This window comes from Microplitis demolitor, chromosome 6, assembly GCF_026212275.2.
Source record: "Microplitis demolitor isolate Queensland-Clemson2020A chromosome 6, iyMicDemo2.1a, whole genome shotgun sequence".
Classification (NCBI taxonomy): domain Eukaryota; kingdom Metazoa; phylum Arthropoda; class Insecta; order Hymenoptera; family Braconidae; genus Microplitis; species Microplitis demolitor.
This window is the reverse complement of record NC_068550.1, coordinates 4,316,752-4,336,059: the sequence shown is the minus strand read 5'-3', so window position 1 is coordinate 4,336,059 and position 19,308 is coordinate 4,316,752. Positions and strand designations below refer to the sequence as shown.

The window sequence follows — 19,308 nt, the reverse complement described above, 5'->3', positions numbered from 1 at the left end:
TCCAGCAGCAAACGACAGACCGACAGACATTGTACATTCATTTCACTTCCCGTGCTGAATTATCCCACTGCATAGTAATTCCTGAAACTTTCGTCAGTTAGTGGTTCCACTAAATCCCCACTTCTGACAGCTGCGTTTACAACAGCCGTATAATCAAGATCTACTGGCAGTGGGGGTAAAATCAATACGTGGAAGTACCAAGTCTGGCTCAAAGCTATTAAGCTCTTGCTGAACATGTATATACACATAGTGTATAGTATACGCCCACTCATACATATATATTTATATTTAATACAAATGGAAATATACAACTATAATTCCATTGGTAGGGCGAATATAGTTCCCCCCGTTATTTTTCAGAAGTATAGAATATAACATATAGACAATGCAGCTCAGCATCTGGACAGTAAAAATTACTATTTAAATATTTGAGTTTCATATAATCAATATACAAGTTTAGAATCCGTTGGTTTCGATTGGTTCTGCCGTAAAGTTTAACTACTATACCACATCCGTTGAGTTTACTACTACGTCATCGGTGTATCCGCCATCATGGAAACCATTAAAGTTCACATCAATGTAATATTCCATACAAGTACCTACTATAATCGCATTTAATGTTAACACAGCTTAATTGTAAAATAACATAAACGCAAATATATGTAACAGCAATAACATGAAACTAACTATTAACTATTACTCAAGTCATAATTGCGGCAATGAAAAAAAAGGCGGGGTCGAGTTATGAAATCTTCCATAAAATCTTTTTTTAAAATCATATACAATTAAATTAACTATTTGATGCTGATAAATTGTAGTTGTGTCTGTATTTTCCGCAAGTGTATTTTTTGTGAAAACTCATCAGTTTTGAGGAAGAGAGGGTAGAAAAAAAAAAGGTATAAAACCGTCAGATTCTAAATACGCATGCACACAATCTACTTTCTCGCCATTGGTCCCCTACTATTTTACCTCGACGAGTCAGGTTTGCTAAAATGAAATTCGCTTCAGCTTTACCCCCATTTCAAGCCATAGATTTTTAGTTCCATCTGTTAGGAAGCTGATGAAAATTAAAACCTAAATCCTAAAGAACTTATACACCCAAGGGTTTGGTTGTGTGAAGAAACCGCTGGCATGCGCATGCTGAGAACATTTGTCAGTGTCAGATGGTCTGATGTAACTGTAATCCGTATCCTACTCCTGCAGGAACCCATATCAAGTCTCATACTCTTACCCATACCATACCATACCATTCCATACCATAGCTGTCAAGTCTTACGAATCCTATACCGATACCGTAACAACATTTGTGTACAGTGCAGTTGCTAATATAATGAAAGACATTTAAACCCGCAGCTACGACAGGGACAGGGACAGGGGGAAGTGAAACAGGCAGGCAACCAGGCAGGCACCAGCACCAGCAGCATAAGCAGCAGCAACAGACATAGAAAATTAAAGACACGAATAGAAGTGGGGACGAAGTAAAGCTCTTTCTCCGGCACGCTCGTGATGTTTCATCACGCTTCGCGCATGTCGCTGGCCGCGTTCTCTGAGAATACAACACAATACTGACACAACATACCAACGCTGAACAGATTTCTGAAACTCTGACCGCGGTCATATCATATCACGTTTATTTCATCTGTCCATGTCCTGTGAATTTCATTATCACGCCGCCATATTACCTGACACTAAGTACCGGGCAAAGACAAACGTAACTGAAGGACGATTGGTACGATATTATTATTGTATACTTTTATAGTATAGTATACTCATATAAATATACGTAGATGTATATGTATATAGAAATATAAATGTGTGTATTTTATATATATGTATGTATATACATATATATAATAGCTATAATTGTAAATATGTTATGTATACAAAAGTGATATTTAATCCCGCTAATGTTTTGTAGCTTCGAATGTGGCGCGTGTATTTTTCATATATGATTTGTGTCTAGTGATTTTCACGTCAGCCATGTTTTTCAATCAACTATTAACTATTATGTGTCATGATTTACTACATTGTATTGTTACTTTGCTTTAACCATAATAAGCCATTATTGTTATTGTAGATGATGTTATCTAAATTTTTGAGTTGATAATTTGTTTTTATAATCGAGTGAATTAAATGAATAAATAAATAAAAGTTGATTGAATTAACACTTTTGCCGCTACAAAATACCGCTATTTATTTATCAATCGATAATAAAGTGTCATGTGAAAAAAAACTTGTTGCTTTCTAATCCACTGTGCTTATTAATTTTTGGCAGTATTTCAGTTTTTTTTAAATTAATATATTAATTACTTAGTTTTTAGTTCAAAATTAGTTTGTTAGATGATACAAATTATTAACAATTATTAATTTAATGCTCATATATGAATTGCAGCAAACTAAAATGGCTTGATAAACATATAAATAAGAATATAATAAATAAATAAGAATATATATCTATATATGCAACACTAACTAAAGAACGATTACGTATATGATAATAAATTGTTTATGATTGTCATCATTACTGTTGACAATGAATGTAAGTAATATTTGGTAATAAATTTTATGTGTTTTATTATATTTTTATAAATTATTATTTATTTTATTATTATTAATAACAAATCATTGTTATTTTTATTTTTTTATGTATATATAATTTTTTTTTTAATTATTTTAAGGGTGGAAATGAACAGTCCATTGGAACCAGATTTTGATGGATTTGATTTCCCAGAAAAAAATAATAAAATTGATACTACTGAAGAAAACAAAACAGGATTACCAATAATAGGTATGTTAATTATTTATAATTGCAAATAAATTTTACAGGTTAATTACTGAGTTTTGGTTAAAAATTTTAATAACAGTTCATTAACAGACGAGGGAATTTTTTCAATTTTAAATAAATAAATTCATTAATAGAAAAATAAATGAGTGTAAATGTAGCAGACATCAAATTTAAATTATAAATAGAGTAAATAATTTAAAAAATAATATTTATAAAAAATGCACTTATTAATTTCAAAATTTTTTAAATGCCCATTTTTTAAAAATTTAATTTTATTAATTATTTACTCTATTTATTAATTATTTTAAATTTGTCTGATGTTTGCTACATTCAAACTCATGAAAATAAATGGAAAATTTTTAAAATCTAGTAGACGGACAGTTAATAATAAACTAATTAAAAGTTAAAATATACATTACGCAAATAAGCAAAGTAAAATTATAATCAACTTATTTTTTTTTTCTCTATTTATAAAATGAATTAATAATTGTCTGGGTATTGGCATTGTAACCCCATACAATAGAATAAATTTAAAATTAGTGTTTTAAATTATAACCCGGAAACTGTTGTACCTGAAAATCGTAACGTTTTTCGTGGAACGAAAATGGAAAGTACAAAATTACTGGATCTAAATTTCTGAAATGTTTCGCACAGGCGCTAGCATGGCAGCTAAAAATTGCAGCCACCCTCAACTACCTCTTGAGCTGTCAAATAACATAAATTGTTTTATTTTCATTACGCGAAAAACGTTTCTGTCTTCAAGTACATCGAACCTAGATGTCATTATAGAAAATGATAATATTTAAAACAATAAATTTAATAGTACGTGTCGTAAATTTTTTATGTTTAAGTTACGATTTTTAAAGCTCGAATATTATCTTTTATGACACTGGTTAGCCGACGTCTAATAGTTTATGAAATTTTTTAAAAACGATAAATTATAAAAAAAAAAATATTAAAAAAAATAGAACTTATTGTTTATTTAATTTTTTAGTTTATCAGTTTTTTTGGAATTGATTTGATAACAAAAAATCCGATAATTATTAATTGTCTTCTACTTGTTATATACTAATTACTAATTAACTTTTTTTTTTTAAATAAAAAATTGCTAAACCTATGATATTTTCAATATCATAATTACTGTTGAGTAAAAAAAACATTCCATAGTTATTTTATTTGTTACTAAATAATTTATGAAAGAAATAAAAATATAGATACGTTTTTTTATGACGTTTTTAAAGATTCCAAGTAGCACAAAAAAATTGTTGACTTTTTTTTTAAATTTAAGGTAACAATTTGTGACAATGTTCAAATTTAATCAACTTTTTTTTGTGCCGCTTGGGACATAACCTCAAAACCGATTTATTTACAAATTGGGAATATTTTGTCATTAAATTCATTGAGAAATAAAAAAGAAATAAAAATAAAATAGCTATTAATAATTATCAGTAAATAAATAAAATATAATTACCAATTATTATTTTTATTATTAATATCTAATCAAAAGTTTTTTTTTACTGTCCTACTTATTATTTTATAGCGGGAAATTTTAAATACTTGAATATTTTTTTCAACATTTGACGTTTTAAAATTTACATTAGTATTTTTTATTATCTATGTTATTTTAAAATATTAACTATTGATAATCAATTATTGTAATTAGACATTTAAATAGTTCAAATAATCAACTTCATTTTTTTTTATCAAAGAACTGCCGCGCCTCTGGTGGTTAAATTTTTGATAGAGAAAAAAATGAAAAGAAAAAAAAACAAAAAAAAAACGATATCACGGCGGCGTCAGTTGATCGCATGAAAAAGTGTAACAAATATTAACAATTAAACAATTAGATCTGATAGATAAAAAATGATAGATTTTAAAAAGTAGGGAAATAGTTAAAGCTTTGCTTAAATTGCATAAACTAGTGTTTTCATTGAACAATATGATTTGATTTGATTATAGATGTACAATTATATGTACATTTTAATACGACAGTGGGTTAATTGCTGTTTATATTACAAGTTCGTGTACATGTGCATTGTTATATATATATATATATATATATATATATTTACATATATATTTAAACGAACTAGATTTACTTTTATTGATACATTTTAATAAATTTGTCTAAATAAATATCTTGAAGTTAGTCGACGTCTAATAATTTTTGAATTTTTTTATAAATGATAAATTATAAGAAACGAAAAATATATAAAAAAAAATGTCACCTATAACTTTTTTAATTCTCTACATGTGCATATTTTTATGAATGTAGCAGATATGAGACAGTTTATAAATTTAAAATAAATAAATAATAAAATTAAAAAAAAGCGCGTAATGATTTTTAAATAAAAATACTTTTTATTTTTTATTCTACTTTTATTTTATTTAAAATTCTGGCAAACCGGGATATTAAATTAGATATAGATATATAACTACACGACAAAAAGATCCGTGGAAAAATTACAGTTCTGAATATAAAATAGGGCGCTCCTATAAAAAAATAACAGTTCCAAATTCTATGTACCTGAAGATCGGAAAGTTTTTCGCGTAACAAAAATAAAAAACCAAAATAAAAAGTAAAAATCTACTGGATCTAGATTTTTGAAATTTTCGCACAGGCACCAGTATGTCAGCCGAAAATTGCAGGCTACCCAACTTACCCCTTAGCAGAAAAATTACATGAATTGTTTTAATTTTCGTTGCACGAAAAACTATCCGATCTTTGGGTACATGAACTTTGCTGATATTTGAAACTAATTTTTCCACTATTATTTTTTCCTCTCAGTTGGAGATGAACAATAGGTTTAATAAATAAATTTTTTTGTTTTAGAGGAACAGTTGAATATTGTTAAATCTCTAGAGTGTGTTTCTGAAGAATTACCACAGTGTGAAGTTTGTTCACAACAATTTTTAACTAAAAAAGAATTACGTTCTCACATAACTCTACACCTTGGACAACCTAGAATAGTTTTAAAAAGGTGCAGCAATTTGCATTTGGTTAAAAAAAAAGAAAAAGATAAATATTGTTTATCTCAAGAGAAAAAGGGATCACTTAAATTAACCCTGAAGAAACAAAATCATCGTGATTTTGCAGTTATAAGTCGGGATTTGGATTTCGATAGCGATAATTCACACTCTGAAGAGGTGGCAGGTGAAGAACAAAAACACCATCAGGACGAGGAGGAGGAGGAGCTGGAGGAACATGAAGATACACTGGATGATGATAACGAAGAACAAACCGATCAAGTACCGCATGAATTTGAAAATGTGATTGTTAATGAAGACGATAATTATCAGGATGATAATTATGATAATAATGAAGAGGACAATTTTCTTGAAGATAATGAAGAAAGACCATCTGTGGAGACAAATGAAGGTGATTCTGGGGTAGGAAGTGACATGGCCAACACTTGTGAAAAAGATGATCAAAATGTTGATAATGATGATTTGCATAACGTTGATAATTATCACCATGAAGATGATGACAGAAATAATGTAGAAGAAAGTGAAGATACTGAAGAACCAGATCCTATTGACGCAACTTACAGAGAAACTATTGAAAATTTAAAAAAAATTGGTGAACAGACTAGGTAGGTTATTGATTATAATTATTATTATTAAGGTGATCACTACAGCTTCATGACAACTGATCCCCGATAATTGATCCCACAGACTAGATCTCACTGACAACTGATTTTCTAATTCATCAGTTTTATCAACATTGTCATAATTGTTATTATCATCATCTTCAAAACCTTCATCTTTATCATTTTCATCCGAATGTCGATGGTATCAGATGTCAGTGGGATCAATTTATAGGGATTACTTGTCATGTATCTGAAGATCGGAACGTTCTTCACGGAACAAAAGAAAATTTGAAAGTAAAAAGTCTACTAGGCGACTAGATTTTTTAAATATTTCGCATATAGATGCTGTTATGTCAGCAGAAAATCTTAGACCACCCCAACCTCCGGAACTACTCCTCAAGATGTCAAATTACGCGTCAAGTCCGCGAAAAACGTTCCAATATTACTACATGAATAAAAATTAACTGTCCTATATTTTACATAATTATTATGTTTTTAAATAATTTACTAGTCGGTGTATTCATTTTCAATTTAAAACGCCCATCAATTGATCATGAGAATTAATTTTTATATTCATTAGCTTTAAAATTTATTATTTTAATCGGAATACTATCATTATCTACACTCATTCGTAATCATTAGCGTTTAAGTCATAAGAGTTCATTTTTAACTGCATTGTTATTATCCAAAGTTTCAAAGTAAGCGTTATTTATTTTTTCATTCATAAGTGAAAAAAATTTGCCATTAAAATAATTTGAGTTTCAGTGTTTATATTAAATATTAATTAAATTACTGATTATTTTAAGTATTAAATACTAATAAATTTATTTATTTCAGTACAATAAGAGAAGATATGTCACCGAGAGACGAAGACGATAGTCCCGATGAATCATCATCAGACGTCATCACTTCCCGTATCAATGATAATGATGCCTTAAAGTTATTGTCAAATAATTCAGCAATAGAACTTTACCCAGCAAAAAAAAGTTCAGAAAAATCGAGTAAAAACAATAATAACGACGGATCACGATTAAATTCGAGTATTAATTGGAGTCAAATTGAAAATTTAACTTCTTCTAAAGATGATGATAACACTGACGATAATGTAAATAAAGATAATGATCAAACGGGTAAAGATAATACGGATAACAGCACAGAGGCTGGATTGCTGTTGCAAAATTTATTGACAGAACACAATCACAGAAAAAATAGTGAAGAAAGATCTTCGCATACGTCTTCTTCTCACAATTCATCAGTTGATACAGAGTATGTGTCGCTTGAAAGATTAGCTGAGACAGTCAGTAAATGTCGCGTGTGTGGAGAAAAGTTTACTGACATAACAATGTTGGATGATCATAGATTAAAAGCTGGTCATTATCAATGCAATGTGCCAGGCTGTTCATCACTAGTATTTTCAACGTCCGTTGAATTGTCGTTGCACAAATCACAGTCACATGAAGTACATAATAATCCTTTATCACCAAGCATAAGTATTATTCCGTCACAAGTTAGCCAACTGTCACCAAGAATAACTGATAGTGCACCTAATCTGGGACATAATTCACCAAGTTTAACAAATCATCGCTCTCCGCACAATATTTCCCCTCATACAAATTCACCTCATAATTTGTCCCCACATCCAATGACTTTAGATCCATTGAATCCTCTTCAAATAAATCGTACGTCGCCTTTGACTTCTTCCCATCAAACTCATTCACCCTCATACCCCTCTCAGCAGCATCATCACCATCATCAGCAGCAAGAGCATCATCATCACCAGCAACAGCCGCAGCATCAACATCAGCAGCAACAAATAATACCACCAATAAATTTTGATCAATTACCGCCACCAGTACAACAATTAGCCCAACAAGTACAACGAATGGCGTTACCTCAGCCCCAAATGCCGCCATCATTACCACCGGGTGCTAATACAATGATACCTGGAGCAAATTATTTTGTACCGCCGGCGGGAAGACCACCGATGTATCATCGCATGCCTAGTAGTCATCAGCCTGGACCACAGATGCATCAGTACCCACCCCATCTAGCCCATTTGTATGGTTCACAGTATGGCCCGCCTTATTCACAGTACCCAGGACCCTCGCAAATGCACCCACAGTTGCAGCAACAGCTACAACAACAAATGCCAAGAGGGCGATATCCTCCTTCGATGATGCCAAATCCTCGAGGTCCAAGACCGCCTCCAGTACCGGCTCAAGTTCCAAGGCAGAGACTTAAAAGGCCGCTTCCTCCTCAAGCTCCCCCTCAACAGGTACAGCAGCAGCAGCAACAACAGCAGCAGCAACGGGCTTCAGAACCCAGCAGCAGCAAGCAGAGAAGAATGGATTTATTGATACCAGATAGGAATGAAGATGCTGATTGCCATGTTATTGCGCAGCAAAAGAGAAATGATGGAGTACCTATCATACAAAATGTCCAAGGAGCCACTCAATCGGGTAGTAGAAATGACTCTACTATTCATTTAACTGACTCCATTACTCTCAGTGTTCGTCAACCTGGTGAGTCTTTTTATTTCTTGTCTTATTTTTTATGTTGGTTTTTATTTTTTATTTTATTTTTCAAAAAATTTCGTTAAAGTTTTGCCGTAAAATGAAGTGATTTAAAGTTATTCCTTCAATTTTATTATTTTAAATAAACCTTTTCATGACACCAGCATCTAAACTTAAATTTTAGTATCTCTACAGCCGAAACAAGTTAATTTAAATCCAATGCAGCGAATGACTATTAAAAAATGCGCAGAAACAAATTTGCTTCGTCTCTTGGGAAGAAACAAATAATGTTCCTGCCCGCTGACTGAAGGCTTTCGGAATTTAAATTCTAATACTTGTTATTTGTTTAATAACAAATCAAATTATTAATTTTAGTTACGTTAATAATAGTTCTGACTCTAGAAGTTGATTAAGTTTCATAAAAATTAGTGTCTAATAAATTGTACTTATAGTTTCCCCTGATAGCAAGACTTTCTAGTCAGAAAGTTGGTGTTAATTAGTTGCGACCAAGTTGAAGCCAACTTTCAACTTTTGTAACTTGACTACAAGTTGTTACCAACTTTCCTAGAAAGTTGCCTACAATCTACTGTCGCAACCTGTCGCTAACTTTCTGAGAAAATTTAAGGCAACTTCGTCAACTAATAGAACACCAACTTTCTTATAAAGTTCGCGACCAATTGCAGACAACTTATCAAAATTAAAACTTTTCCCAGCTTATCAGAGTCTGCTTAGTTATAAATTGCAAATGACAATTTACACTCACGTTAATAGTTGATTACACCATTGGTCTTAAATTAACTTGTTTCTGACTGGCTGCTGACACTGAAACTTTAATTTACAATGCAGTTAATTATGAAAATTACAGAGTAACAGGATGAAATACGATTTCAGACTGCGGGCGATGTTTACTAATAATGAAGAATAATTTAAATTTATTGCACCTGTAAAATTTTTTTTTAATTAAGTATAAAAATAATTTTTTAACGTCTATTTTTTTTGCCTCGTAAAATAAAAAAAAATTGAAGTTTTTAATTACGAACCATCATATATTAGTATAATTAATTGAAGAGTAAAAGCCGAATGAAAATTTATAATTTACCAGATATGAAACACAGTAAGAATTTTCTATAATTATTGAAAAAAAACTTCACGTTATTTTACGGTAATTAAGTAGATTGAATTATTATTTGTTGTAAAAACTTTTTCTTTACATCTGAAAAAGGAAAAAGCCAACGGAAAATATGTGTTTGCTAATCTGAAGGTTCCACTCCAGCTCAAGTGCAGAGTCCAGGGACAGCACCACCGAAAAAACCTGATGCTAAAGCTGTAGCCAATGTTCTGGCAGCGCGAGGGATTACGGTAACACCAACGGCTAATAAAAACAAGTCTGGAGAGCAGCAGAAACAACAGCCATCGACACAACAACAACAACCGCCCCAACAACGTGCCACAGCTGCAACTTCCCCTTCGGTTACCGCTTTAAATTTAAATTCTGCTATTTCTATTATTCCTACGAGTTCTCAGAGGAAACAGCAACAACAACAACAGCAGCAACAACAACAGGACCAACAATTCGCTGTACCACAAAATAAACAAAGTAAACAAACGACCCAGGATATTGAGAGACCACCTAGACCACCTACGATTGATCTTACCCAGGAATCGAGTTCATTATTGCCGCCTGCACGAAGAGGAAGACCGACTAGGTACTTTTTTTTTTATTTTTAAGTAAATCATCATAAATATTTGTCAAAAAAAAAATATTGACCATCTAGAGTAAATAATTTTAAGAAAAAAAATTATCACTTTGAAATATTTAGATTTAAATATTCTAGTGATGAATTATTTATATGAGAAAAAAAAAATATTGAGAATGAAAACTTGGAAAGTAAAATTAAAAAAGTTAAAATCGGATAAAAGTTAAAATGAATACGAGTTTCGACATTTTTAATCAACGGTCCAACAAAATTTTGTTAAAGTTTTTATGAGTTTTAAAGCTCAAAGTTTTAAATAATATATTGATTTTTGTTTTTACTCTATTGTTTTAAAAATTTGCTCCAAATTTTTTATTTTTCTTAGCTTATAAAAGTTTAACATATTTATTATAATTTATAATAAATTCTGTTTTTTTCATTAACACCCACAACCCCGCCGTCCTCCACTCGCGATAATAGTGATAACTTTTCGTCTCATTGATTTTGAAAGGATTTCGTATGCGAGGGTGGCGAAAATGTGTAACGCTATGAAATTTCTACTAAAAATGTTGGTTTTTTTCTGAAAACTTTTAGAATTTATTAAAAATTCCACAATATTCTGGGCTACTACACATTCCGTAACCTCACACATTCTCACCACCCACTTCCGCCCGTTTTAAATCCAAGATAGTACGGCTGCTCAATTTACAAACTCAGTAACTGAAAAAATTTTTGACAATCTTTATTTTTGCCGAATATGTAACTTCGGGCATTGCAGCTAGTGATATTTAAATAAAAGTAATTAACAAAATATTTTTTTCTACAGAGCTGCATTGACCTGCCAAATATGCGATAAAAGTTTTCAAAGTCAAGAAGTTTTAATTCAACATATGGCATCTCATCGCACGACAAATAAATTAGATTATAAGTAAGTAATAAATTTAAATGTAAAATGATTTTGAATTTTAAAATGAGACATTTTAAAAAAGTCGGAAATTACGTTGATCATGAATTTTTACTTTATTTGTTGAGTACGATCATATCCGCAGGATTTAGTGTAAAATGCTACTGAATTATTAGAAATTAATTTTAATTTCTCGGTTGTTTGAAAGCATCATTAATCTAACGAGTAGAGCTTTGGGTTTTAAATATTTTTTTTACGGTTTTTTAAACTAGGCGCCTCACGTAATGCGCGATTATTAAATTAATAATTTAGTAGTTTCCACTATAAAAGATAAAATCTTTGCAATTAACAAAAAAAATTCGTTTTAAAAATATCAGTAAATTTTCAAATTTGAAAAAATTCTTAACTTTGAGGATAATTTTTAGAATTTCACTTGACAAAAAATTTAAGAGCCAAAAAAAATTTTCAACCTCCAATTCTCATTCTTGAAAAATTTTGACAAGAGTAAAAAAAAATTGACATTTTTTTTTTTTTAATTGTAGTTTAAAAAATTTCAAAAAAAGTGCTCAGCTGAAAATTTTTTTTAACTCTAGAATTTTTCGAAAATTCCAAATATAGTTAACTCAAAATGAGAATCATCCGGAAGTTGTTTTTTCCAACAATTTCATTTTACCCGAAAAACCCAAAAAAATGTAACCCATTCCAGACATTTTCAATTAATTAAAATTTAAATAATAAATTACTTGCAACTGTGTCGAAGCAATTAAATGGTATCTAAATTAATATAAAATTTTATTTTTTTTATCAGGTGTAATCTCTGTTCAGCAGCGTACCCAACCTCACAAGGTTTAGTTTTGCATAAACAGAGTTATCATAAGGAATTGGATAGTGCTTTACCAAATGGTGGTACAGAATTGGCTATTCCAGTGGTCGATTTAAAATCACCGCAAACTCTATCACGATTGAATAGTTTAGGTATACAAAGTTATATACCACTATCACAATTAAGTGCACAAACTGGTGGTTATTTTGCATTACCAATTGTTACTATCGACAGTCCACGTAATCCAAATTCATGTAATTTAGGTGCACTTGGTGCTACATCGATATTAAGCTTAGGGCCTTTAAAACACCTGTCTAACAGGTAACTATAATCATTTTAAATAGACAAAAAATATATTTATATATTTATCATAATTTTAAGTGACACCTTTATTGTTGACTAATTTTTTTTTCTCATTTAAAAAAAACCCATGACATTCTCTTCGATTTTTATTTATCTACAAGTTGAAAAATGATGATAAAAAGAAAAAAATTGATAATGATAATAATAAAAAATTAATAGATATCGATAACTGTTAAATAAATTATTTGAGGCTTAGTTATTTATCTCAAGAAGATTTAGTTAAGTTATGAAATTTTTATATTTAAATAAATATAAATTTTTAATTTATTTTCATCTTATAAATAAATTTTTTTTCTACTGTAAAAATTGAGAGTAAGAATAATAAAATAAATTTTATTTACGTATAAGTAATAAATTGAAAGATTTAAAATTTTTAATTTAAAAGTTATTAAATATTTAAGGTTTATGATTAAATATTTTAAATAAGAATGAAATAATTTTTGTTAAATTATTGCAATACAAAATATAATTAAATCTTCTCCAAAAATAATGATAATAATCTTCAAAAAATAAATAATCAAATATTTTATAACTGAAAGTATCAAAAAATGTTGGATATAAATTTACGTTGACGAAAACATTGTATATAAAAAAGCAAAGGTAAAAATGGATATTGTTTTGTCATTAAAGTTAATATCAAGTATTTATTTTTACAGAAATAAAAATTAAACTATAGCTCAAAGATTAATTTCTTACTGAAATTTAATGCATCAATTACTTATATTTTTTTTTACGTACTTTAGAAATTTAAATAGAGCAGAATATTTTAGTCAGTTGGTTGATGGGAAATTAACAAAAAACTGCAATAAAAATATAAGTAGAGTTGATAATTACACGCATTAATTTAAAATAATTTTATAAAAATTTATCGATTATTAGTATGTTACGTAAATTTTTAATTTCATATTCAAAAGGCCTAAGGTATTTTTTTTTTTTATTATTCCCGTGTCAAAAAAAGTTTTAAAAATTTGTTGGTTTAGTATTTTTTGTAAACTTTTTCAAAACAAATGTCTAATAACTGCTCTAAAAATACAACTTTTCTGTGCTCGCAAGTAAAAATTTTTTTTTTTTCATAATTTTTTTGAGTGCAATGAACTGTGTTTTCACAAAGAAGATAAAATTTTCTTTCAAATGAATACCAGCAACCATATATTTATATGCAGTCATTTATCAATGGACTGACAGCGAATTAACTGCGAGTTCATCGTTAACAATCACTTGATTCAAATATATTGTTGTGGGTACTTAAATAAGAGGAAATTTTATCACAAAGTCAACTGTACTACTTTTTTTTTTTATTATTTGTTAAAAAAAAAAAAAAAAAAAACTAGAAATTTTTTAATAATGGAAATGAAAAATTATCTAGTGTATGAGAATTTTCAATACTGCAAAGTAAAAATTGTTGAAGTAATTTGAAAAAAAAATTATTGAAGGTCAAAAAAGGTTTACAGAATTTACTAAACTGACTTTGGTTTCAGCTTTAGAATTTTAAAAAATTCAAAATTGTCATTTACTTTTAATTTTCTCATACGATAAATTTTCTTAACTTTTTTTTTGACGCGAGTTATAACGCATTTGTTACAATGCATAATAATTAATAAAGATTAAAATATCGAACAATAAAATACAATACGAGTATGAAAAACAAAGTTCCGATATTGAAGTGATAAAATAAAAATTTATTAATTACATGTGATGTAAACGTTTTTTTTTTTTTTGTAGTATTTATATTTTAAGCTTGTTCAAAGGAGATTTGTCTCATTTATTGATAATAAACAATAATAACCTCTGTAATAAGAGTGATTATAGCTTAATTATATTAATTATTAAAATATATCAAATATAAATTATTTATTGTCATTAATAATAATAATATATAAGCAAGTTATTTGTAAAAGTTTAAAAAGGAATTATTTCTAAAGATTAAATTTTTTTTACAAAATAATAATAATAAAAAAAAAAAAAAAGTAACAAATGGGAAAATAGAACTTGTGTAGGCCAGAACTGATCCATAATTATACTATTACTGTATATATTTTATAATGTACATAAGTATTTTCAAGAGTAAAAAAAAATTATCCATAATAGCCGTAACGAGTTTAAAATAAATAATATGATAATAAATCAAGAATAAATATATTGTTAATTTATCGTGATTATAATTTTCTTACTAAAATTGTTCATTATTATTTATATAGTCATATTATAATAAGTTTGGTTTATATATATACATATATATATATTTCACTTGCAATAATTAAATATAATATTTTAAATAACAATTTACTATTTAATTTTTGTATACGATTATTATTATAATTATTATTACTATTATTATAAAGTTTTAGTATTTAAAAAAAATACTTGAAGTATGTTAAAAAAAACGTGCTGAAATATATAAAATTTAATTTCATAAATAATTTTATATGTCTATTGCATACTCCCACAAATAGAAAGAAAAATTATACGGAAAAAAAATAAAATTTTTATGGAAGTATATTTTTGTTGGAAGGAAATTTATAAAATAGCCGACTTCAATTCTTTTTTTTTTAATTAATATTAAAATCCATATTTTCATACATAATCACCCGCGATATTTTAAATATCGAAAACTAAATGACTTTTTTTTTTGTTTAACACCTAAACTCACTTTGGGTTCGTTGTCAGCGATATCTAAAGCTAGAGCATTTCCAAATGTACCCAAAGTAATTAATTTATTAATTATTATTATTATTATCTGCGCGGTAAATTTAAATATTTGAAAAATAAATTATTAAAAATTTGAGACAAATTAAAATTCGTATGTTAAAATAAAATGGCGGCGGAATATGATAGAGACAAATTTTAAATATTAAAAAAAAAACACACAAGTGTTTGAACAAACCTTGGCGGGGAAATAATATGCAGAAGGGTGTCCAAATACACTTGGAGTTTTGAATTAAATTCCTCCAAGTGTATTCCAGCTAAAAAAACGTCACTTAACTGCTATTTCCCACCAAACGATGCCAGATGATTGGGCTCAGGAACTTGGAAGATCAGCATCAGCAATTCGCAACACTACACTCAAACTGAACGCTTAACACTTTGCACTAGCACTGAACACTGAACACTTAACTACACCACAGATACTTTACATACTTTAAATTAACAAAAGATTACTTTTATAATCACTGCACAATTTTACAATACTTAATTGCAACACTGCGTTTCAATTCAAACGTAAAGAAAAATTTGGGCTATAACTGCCATTGTCGAAGATACTGACTGCCGCTATCGAACCGTTAGCTGGTACACAGCAATCGATTTTGCGATTTGATTCTCCCACCCCCACTTTAACAAAAATTTGAACGTTGAGTACAGCAACGCGTAGTAGCGCCACCTTGGCGCGAAATTTAAAAGTTGAAATTTAATAATTTCATTAAAATTTATATGTATCAATAATTATATTAATTAGACTACAAAATATAGTCGAAAATTTTTATTTTTCATTAATAATTTGTTAATTATTAATGAGTGTGATTGTAGCAAACATCAGATAAATTTAAAATAATTAATTAATAGAGTAAATAATTAATAAAATAAAATTTGAAAAAAATGCGCATCTAAAAGATTTTGAAATTAATAAGTGCATTTTTTATGAATATTATTTTTTAAATTATTTATTCTATTTATTTATAATTTTGAATTTGTCTGATGTCTGCTACATTAACACTCGTATTATTATTATTATTCGAGTGGTAAATTTGAATTTTCGAAAAATAAATTATTAGAAATTGAAGAAAAATTAAGAATTGTAAATCAAAATAAAATGGTGGCACAATATGTTAGAAAAAGTATTTTAAATTTAAAGAAAAAACACACACACAAGTGTTTTAACAAACCTTGGTGGAGAAATAATGTGCAGAAGGGTGTCCTAATACACTTGGAGATTTGAATTAAATTGCTCCAAGTGTATTGCAGCTAAAAAACATCACTTGACTGCTATTTCCCACCAGACGATGCCAGATGATTGGGCTCAGGAACTTGGAAGCTATCAGCATCAGCCATCAGCAACACCTTACACAAGCACTGAACACTTATCACCTTTTACTCGCACTAAACACTCAACACTTTACAACACTACAGATACGTTGCACAATTAATACGAATAAAATATAAATTTTACAATCACTGAACAATTTTACATGATGCCACTGCAATACTGTGTTTCAATTCAATTCAAACGTAAAGAACAAAGAACGATCTGGACTACTACTGAAGTTGTCGTTGGTACTGACTGCCGTTACCGAACCGTCAGTTGATACAAAGCAATCGATTAGGCGATTCATCGACTGCCCCCACTCTAGTAAAAAGTTGAATGTCGACTACAGCGACGCGTAGTGGCGTCAAGTTGGCGCGAAATTTCAAAATTAAAAATTTTATAATTTTATTAAAATTTATTTGTGGGTAATTTTGAAAATGCTCTCGCTCTAGCTCTAGCTTTTCGTGCACTCTTTTTTCAACTTTCTAGGTGTTATGAAAGAATTAACACTAAAATTAGCGGGAAATTCAAAATGTAGTAAAATTAAAAATGGCCGAATAATTAGGCGCTAGTGTACTAAAAAAAAGTATAATTATTATTATTTTATTTTTTACTTGGATTATTGTTTATTTACAATTACAAAGAAAATAAATAACTAATTACTTTGATAATTAATAAATTGCAAAACTTGTTTGTCATCAATTAAAATGAATTAATATTTTATAACAATTATTTATCACAAAAAAATAATTTTATATAAATAAAACGCATACTTAACCTTATGCATATGTTATCACATATATTAAATATATTTATCAAATTAAATTGATAAGTAATAAAAATAAATGTAAATTTGATAATAATAATTATACCGCAATAATGTTTGGTTCTTTGAAAAGTAAATTTCAAACAGTTCAAGATGGCATATCTGCAAGGTAAAATAAATATTTATATTAATTGTTATAATAACAATAATAATTGTAGTGTTAATTATTTTTATTAAGTAATTTTTGTAATTAGTTTTAAAGGTTTGACACTTGGTGAGAGTCCAAAGCCAAAAAAACCGATTACAATTGACAGAGTTAATTACAATGCGGGTGCAGATGTTTTGCATCATTACCAATTGCAGTGGAATGAATTACATGAACTTGCTGAAGAAAATTCAATGAAAGCACAAGAAGTTGATATTCTTGTTGGTACAATATACGAAAAGCTTAATAGAGAATGGAATAATATGACGATATTGAACTGTACTTTAGCATCAATACCAAAAATAAATCATGATATTCAAAATTTAATGGATCAAATCGGTAATTAGTAAATACTTGCTAATTAGTACATTTAAAATATTTCAATAGTTATTTTTATATGAATGAGAATGTATCTGACAATTGGTAATTTTTAATATCATAATAAATGAATAAAATGTAAGTAGAGTAAAAATTTAAAAATGCGTATTTAGATCAATGCAAAATCCGTGCGCGTATTTTTTTAAATTTCATTATTTTTCATTAATTTAATTATTTATTTAAAATTAATAAACTGTCTCATGTCTGATACTTTCACACTTATTTTCATGCATGTAAATTAACGCGTCACTAATTCCGTAAGAAAATATTCTTATACGTTCGTTTGGCTTTAGTTGAAAGTGAAAGGGGTGTATAAAAATCTAAGTCTTTCTTGAATTTCTTTTATTTTTATTTTATTTACCAGGATACAAAAATATGTATAGTCAAACTATATACATATGCACCTATAGAGATAAAAAATAATTTGTCCTTAGGCGATATTTTATATTTTTAATAAGACCTGATAATAAATAAATATGATTTTTATTCAAGGAACACTGGAAGAAGCATTTGAAGAAGTTGAAGCAGCGTTATTTAAATTAGAAGATTTAAATGAAACCCTTGAGCTGCAAAGTAAGCAATTGGATCATAGATTTCAATTGGCTTTGTACAAAGAAAAAAAATTATCTGAACTAGATAATTACAGAGGTATCAATTAATCATAATTTCCTATTCTTAATAATTAATTTTTATAAATAAAATTTAATTAATTTTTTGTATTCTGTACAAAAGTTGCATTAGCTAGTGAGCATTCTGAGCGGGTGCTTCAAAAAGAATTGAAGCAACAAAAAATGTTGAAAGAAAGACAGGAGACATTTGATGAAGTTTTTAGAGGCGAAATTGAAAACTACAAAGCAACGGGTGTTGTACCACGTATGTGTATTATTTTTAATTACTTTTATTCTATTTTTCACTTTCAACAATCATTAATTGGTTGACTTCCAGGTGGAGCGACCTCGCAAAAAGGACCCGCACTTGAAGAAATCGTTTTAGAAAACGACTCGACGGATTTTGATGAATTTTTACAGAGCTAAATACCATTGCGTTATTATTTATTTTTATAATTATCTATATTATATATATTTTTTTTTTCATTTCAAATCCTTTGTGGTACTCATGAGTTTATTATTTATTATTCATGTTAACATTATTAATATTTATCACATTTATAAGTTATACCACAAAAAATATATTTAATATATATTACATTAAATGTAGGAAGTCATTCGTAATTATATATATATGTTTCATTATTAATATATATTT

At 28.3% G+C, this 19,308-nt stretch overlaps 2 protein-coding genes across 7 annotated transcripts; both read left to right on the top strand.

Moving 5' to 3' along the window:
- The first annotated feature begins 391 nt into the window (after positions 1-391).
- LOC103573685 (putative uncharacterized protein DDB_G0271606) lies at positions 392-12,965 on the top strand. 6 transcript variants are annotated; one of them, XM_008552900.3, is made up of 8 exons: positions 1,397-1,729; positions 2,393-2,539; positions 2,679-2,788; positions 5,619-6,378; positions 7,213-8,897; positions 10,162-10,594; positions 11,409-11,510; positions 12,295-12,964. In XM_008552900.3, coding segments are annotated over exons 2-8 (3,432 nt in total). In that variant the 5' UTR covers positions 1,397-1,729; positions 2,393-2,537; the 3' UTR covers positions 12,635-12,964. The 6 variants fall into 6 exon arrangements, with proteins under 6 accessions (XP_008551109.1, XP_008551122.1, XP_008551094.1 ...); XM_008552872.3 differs by having other exon boundaries at positions 10,150-10,594; XM_008552879.2 differs by lacking the exon at positions 1,397-1,729 and adding an exon at positions 1,810-2,254 and having other exon boundaries at positions 10,150-10,594.
- A 4,310-nt stretch (positions 12,966-17,275) lies between these two features.
- LOC103573675 (dysbindin protein homolog) lies at positions 17,276-19,255 on the top strand. Its single transcript, XM_008552859.2, has 5 exons — positions 17,276-17,628; positions 17,714-18,003; positions 18,535-18,690; positions 18,775-18,915; positions 18,988-19,255. Exons 1-5 carry the CDS (start codon positions 17,573-17,575, stop codon positions 19,074-19,076), a joined length of 732 nt encoding a protein of 243 aa, XP_008551081.1. The 5' UTR covers positions 17,276-17,572; the 3' UTR covers positions 19,077-19,255.
- The last annotated feature ends 53 nt before the right edge of the window (positions 19,256-19,308 follow it).

Bases quoted from the DNA above. Each gene is read 5' to 3' on its own strand.
- LOC103573685 (XM_008552887.3), top strand. The intron at 6,379-7,212 runs GTAGGTTATTGA...TATTTATTTCAG, and splicing joins AAAATTGGTGAACAGACTAG to TACAATAAGAGAAGATATGT. The intron at 8,898-10,149 runs GTGAGTCTTTTT...GCTAATCTGAAG, and splicing joins TCTCAGTGTTCGTCAACCTG to GTTCCACTCCAGCTCAAGTG.
- LOC103573675 (XM_008552859.2), top strand. From the start codon at position 17,573: ATGTTTGGTTCTTTGAAAAGTAAATTTCAAACAGTTCAAGATGGCATA. The intron at 18,004-18,534 runs GTAATTAGTAAA...TTTTTATTCAAG, and splicing joins AAATTTAATGGATCAAATCG to GAACACTGGAAGAAGCATTT. The intron at 18,916-18,987 runs GTATGTGTATTA...GTTGACTTCCAG, and splicing joins AGCAACGGGTGTTGTACCAC to GTGGAGCGACCTCGCAAAAA.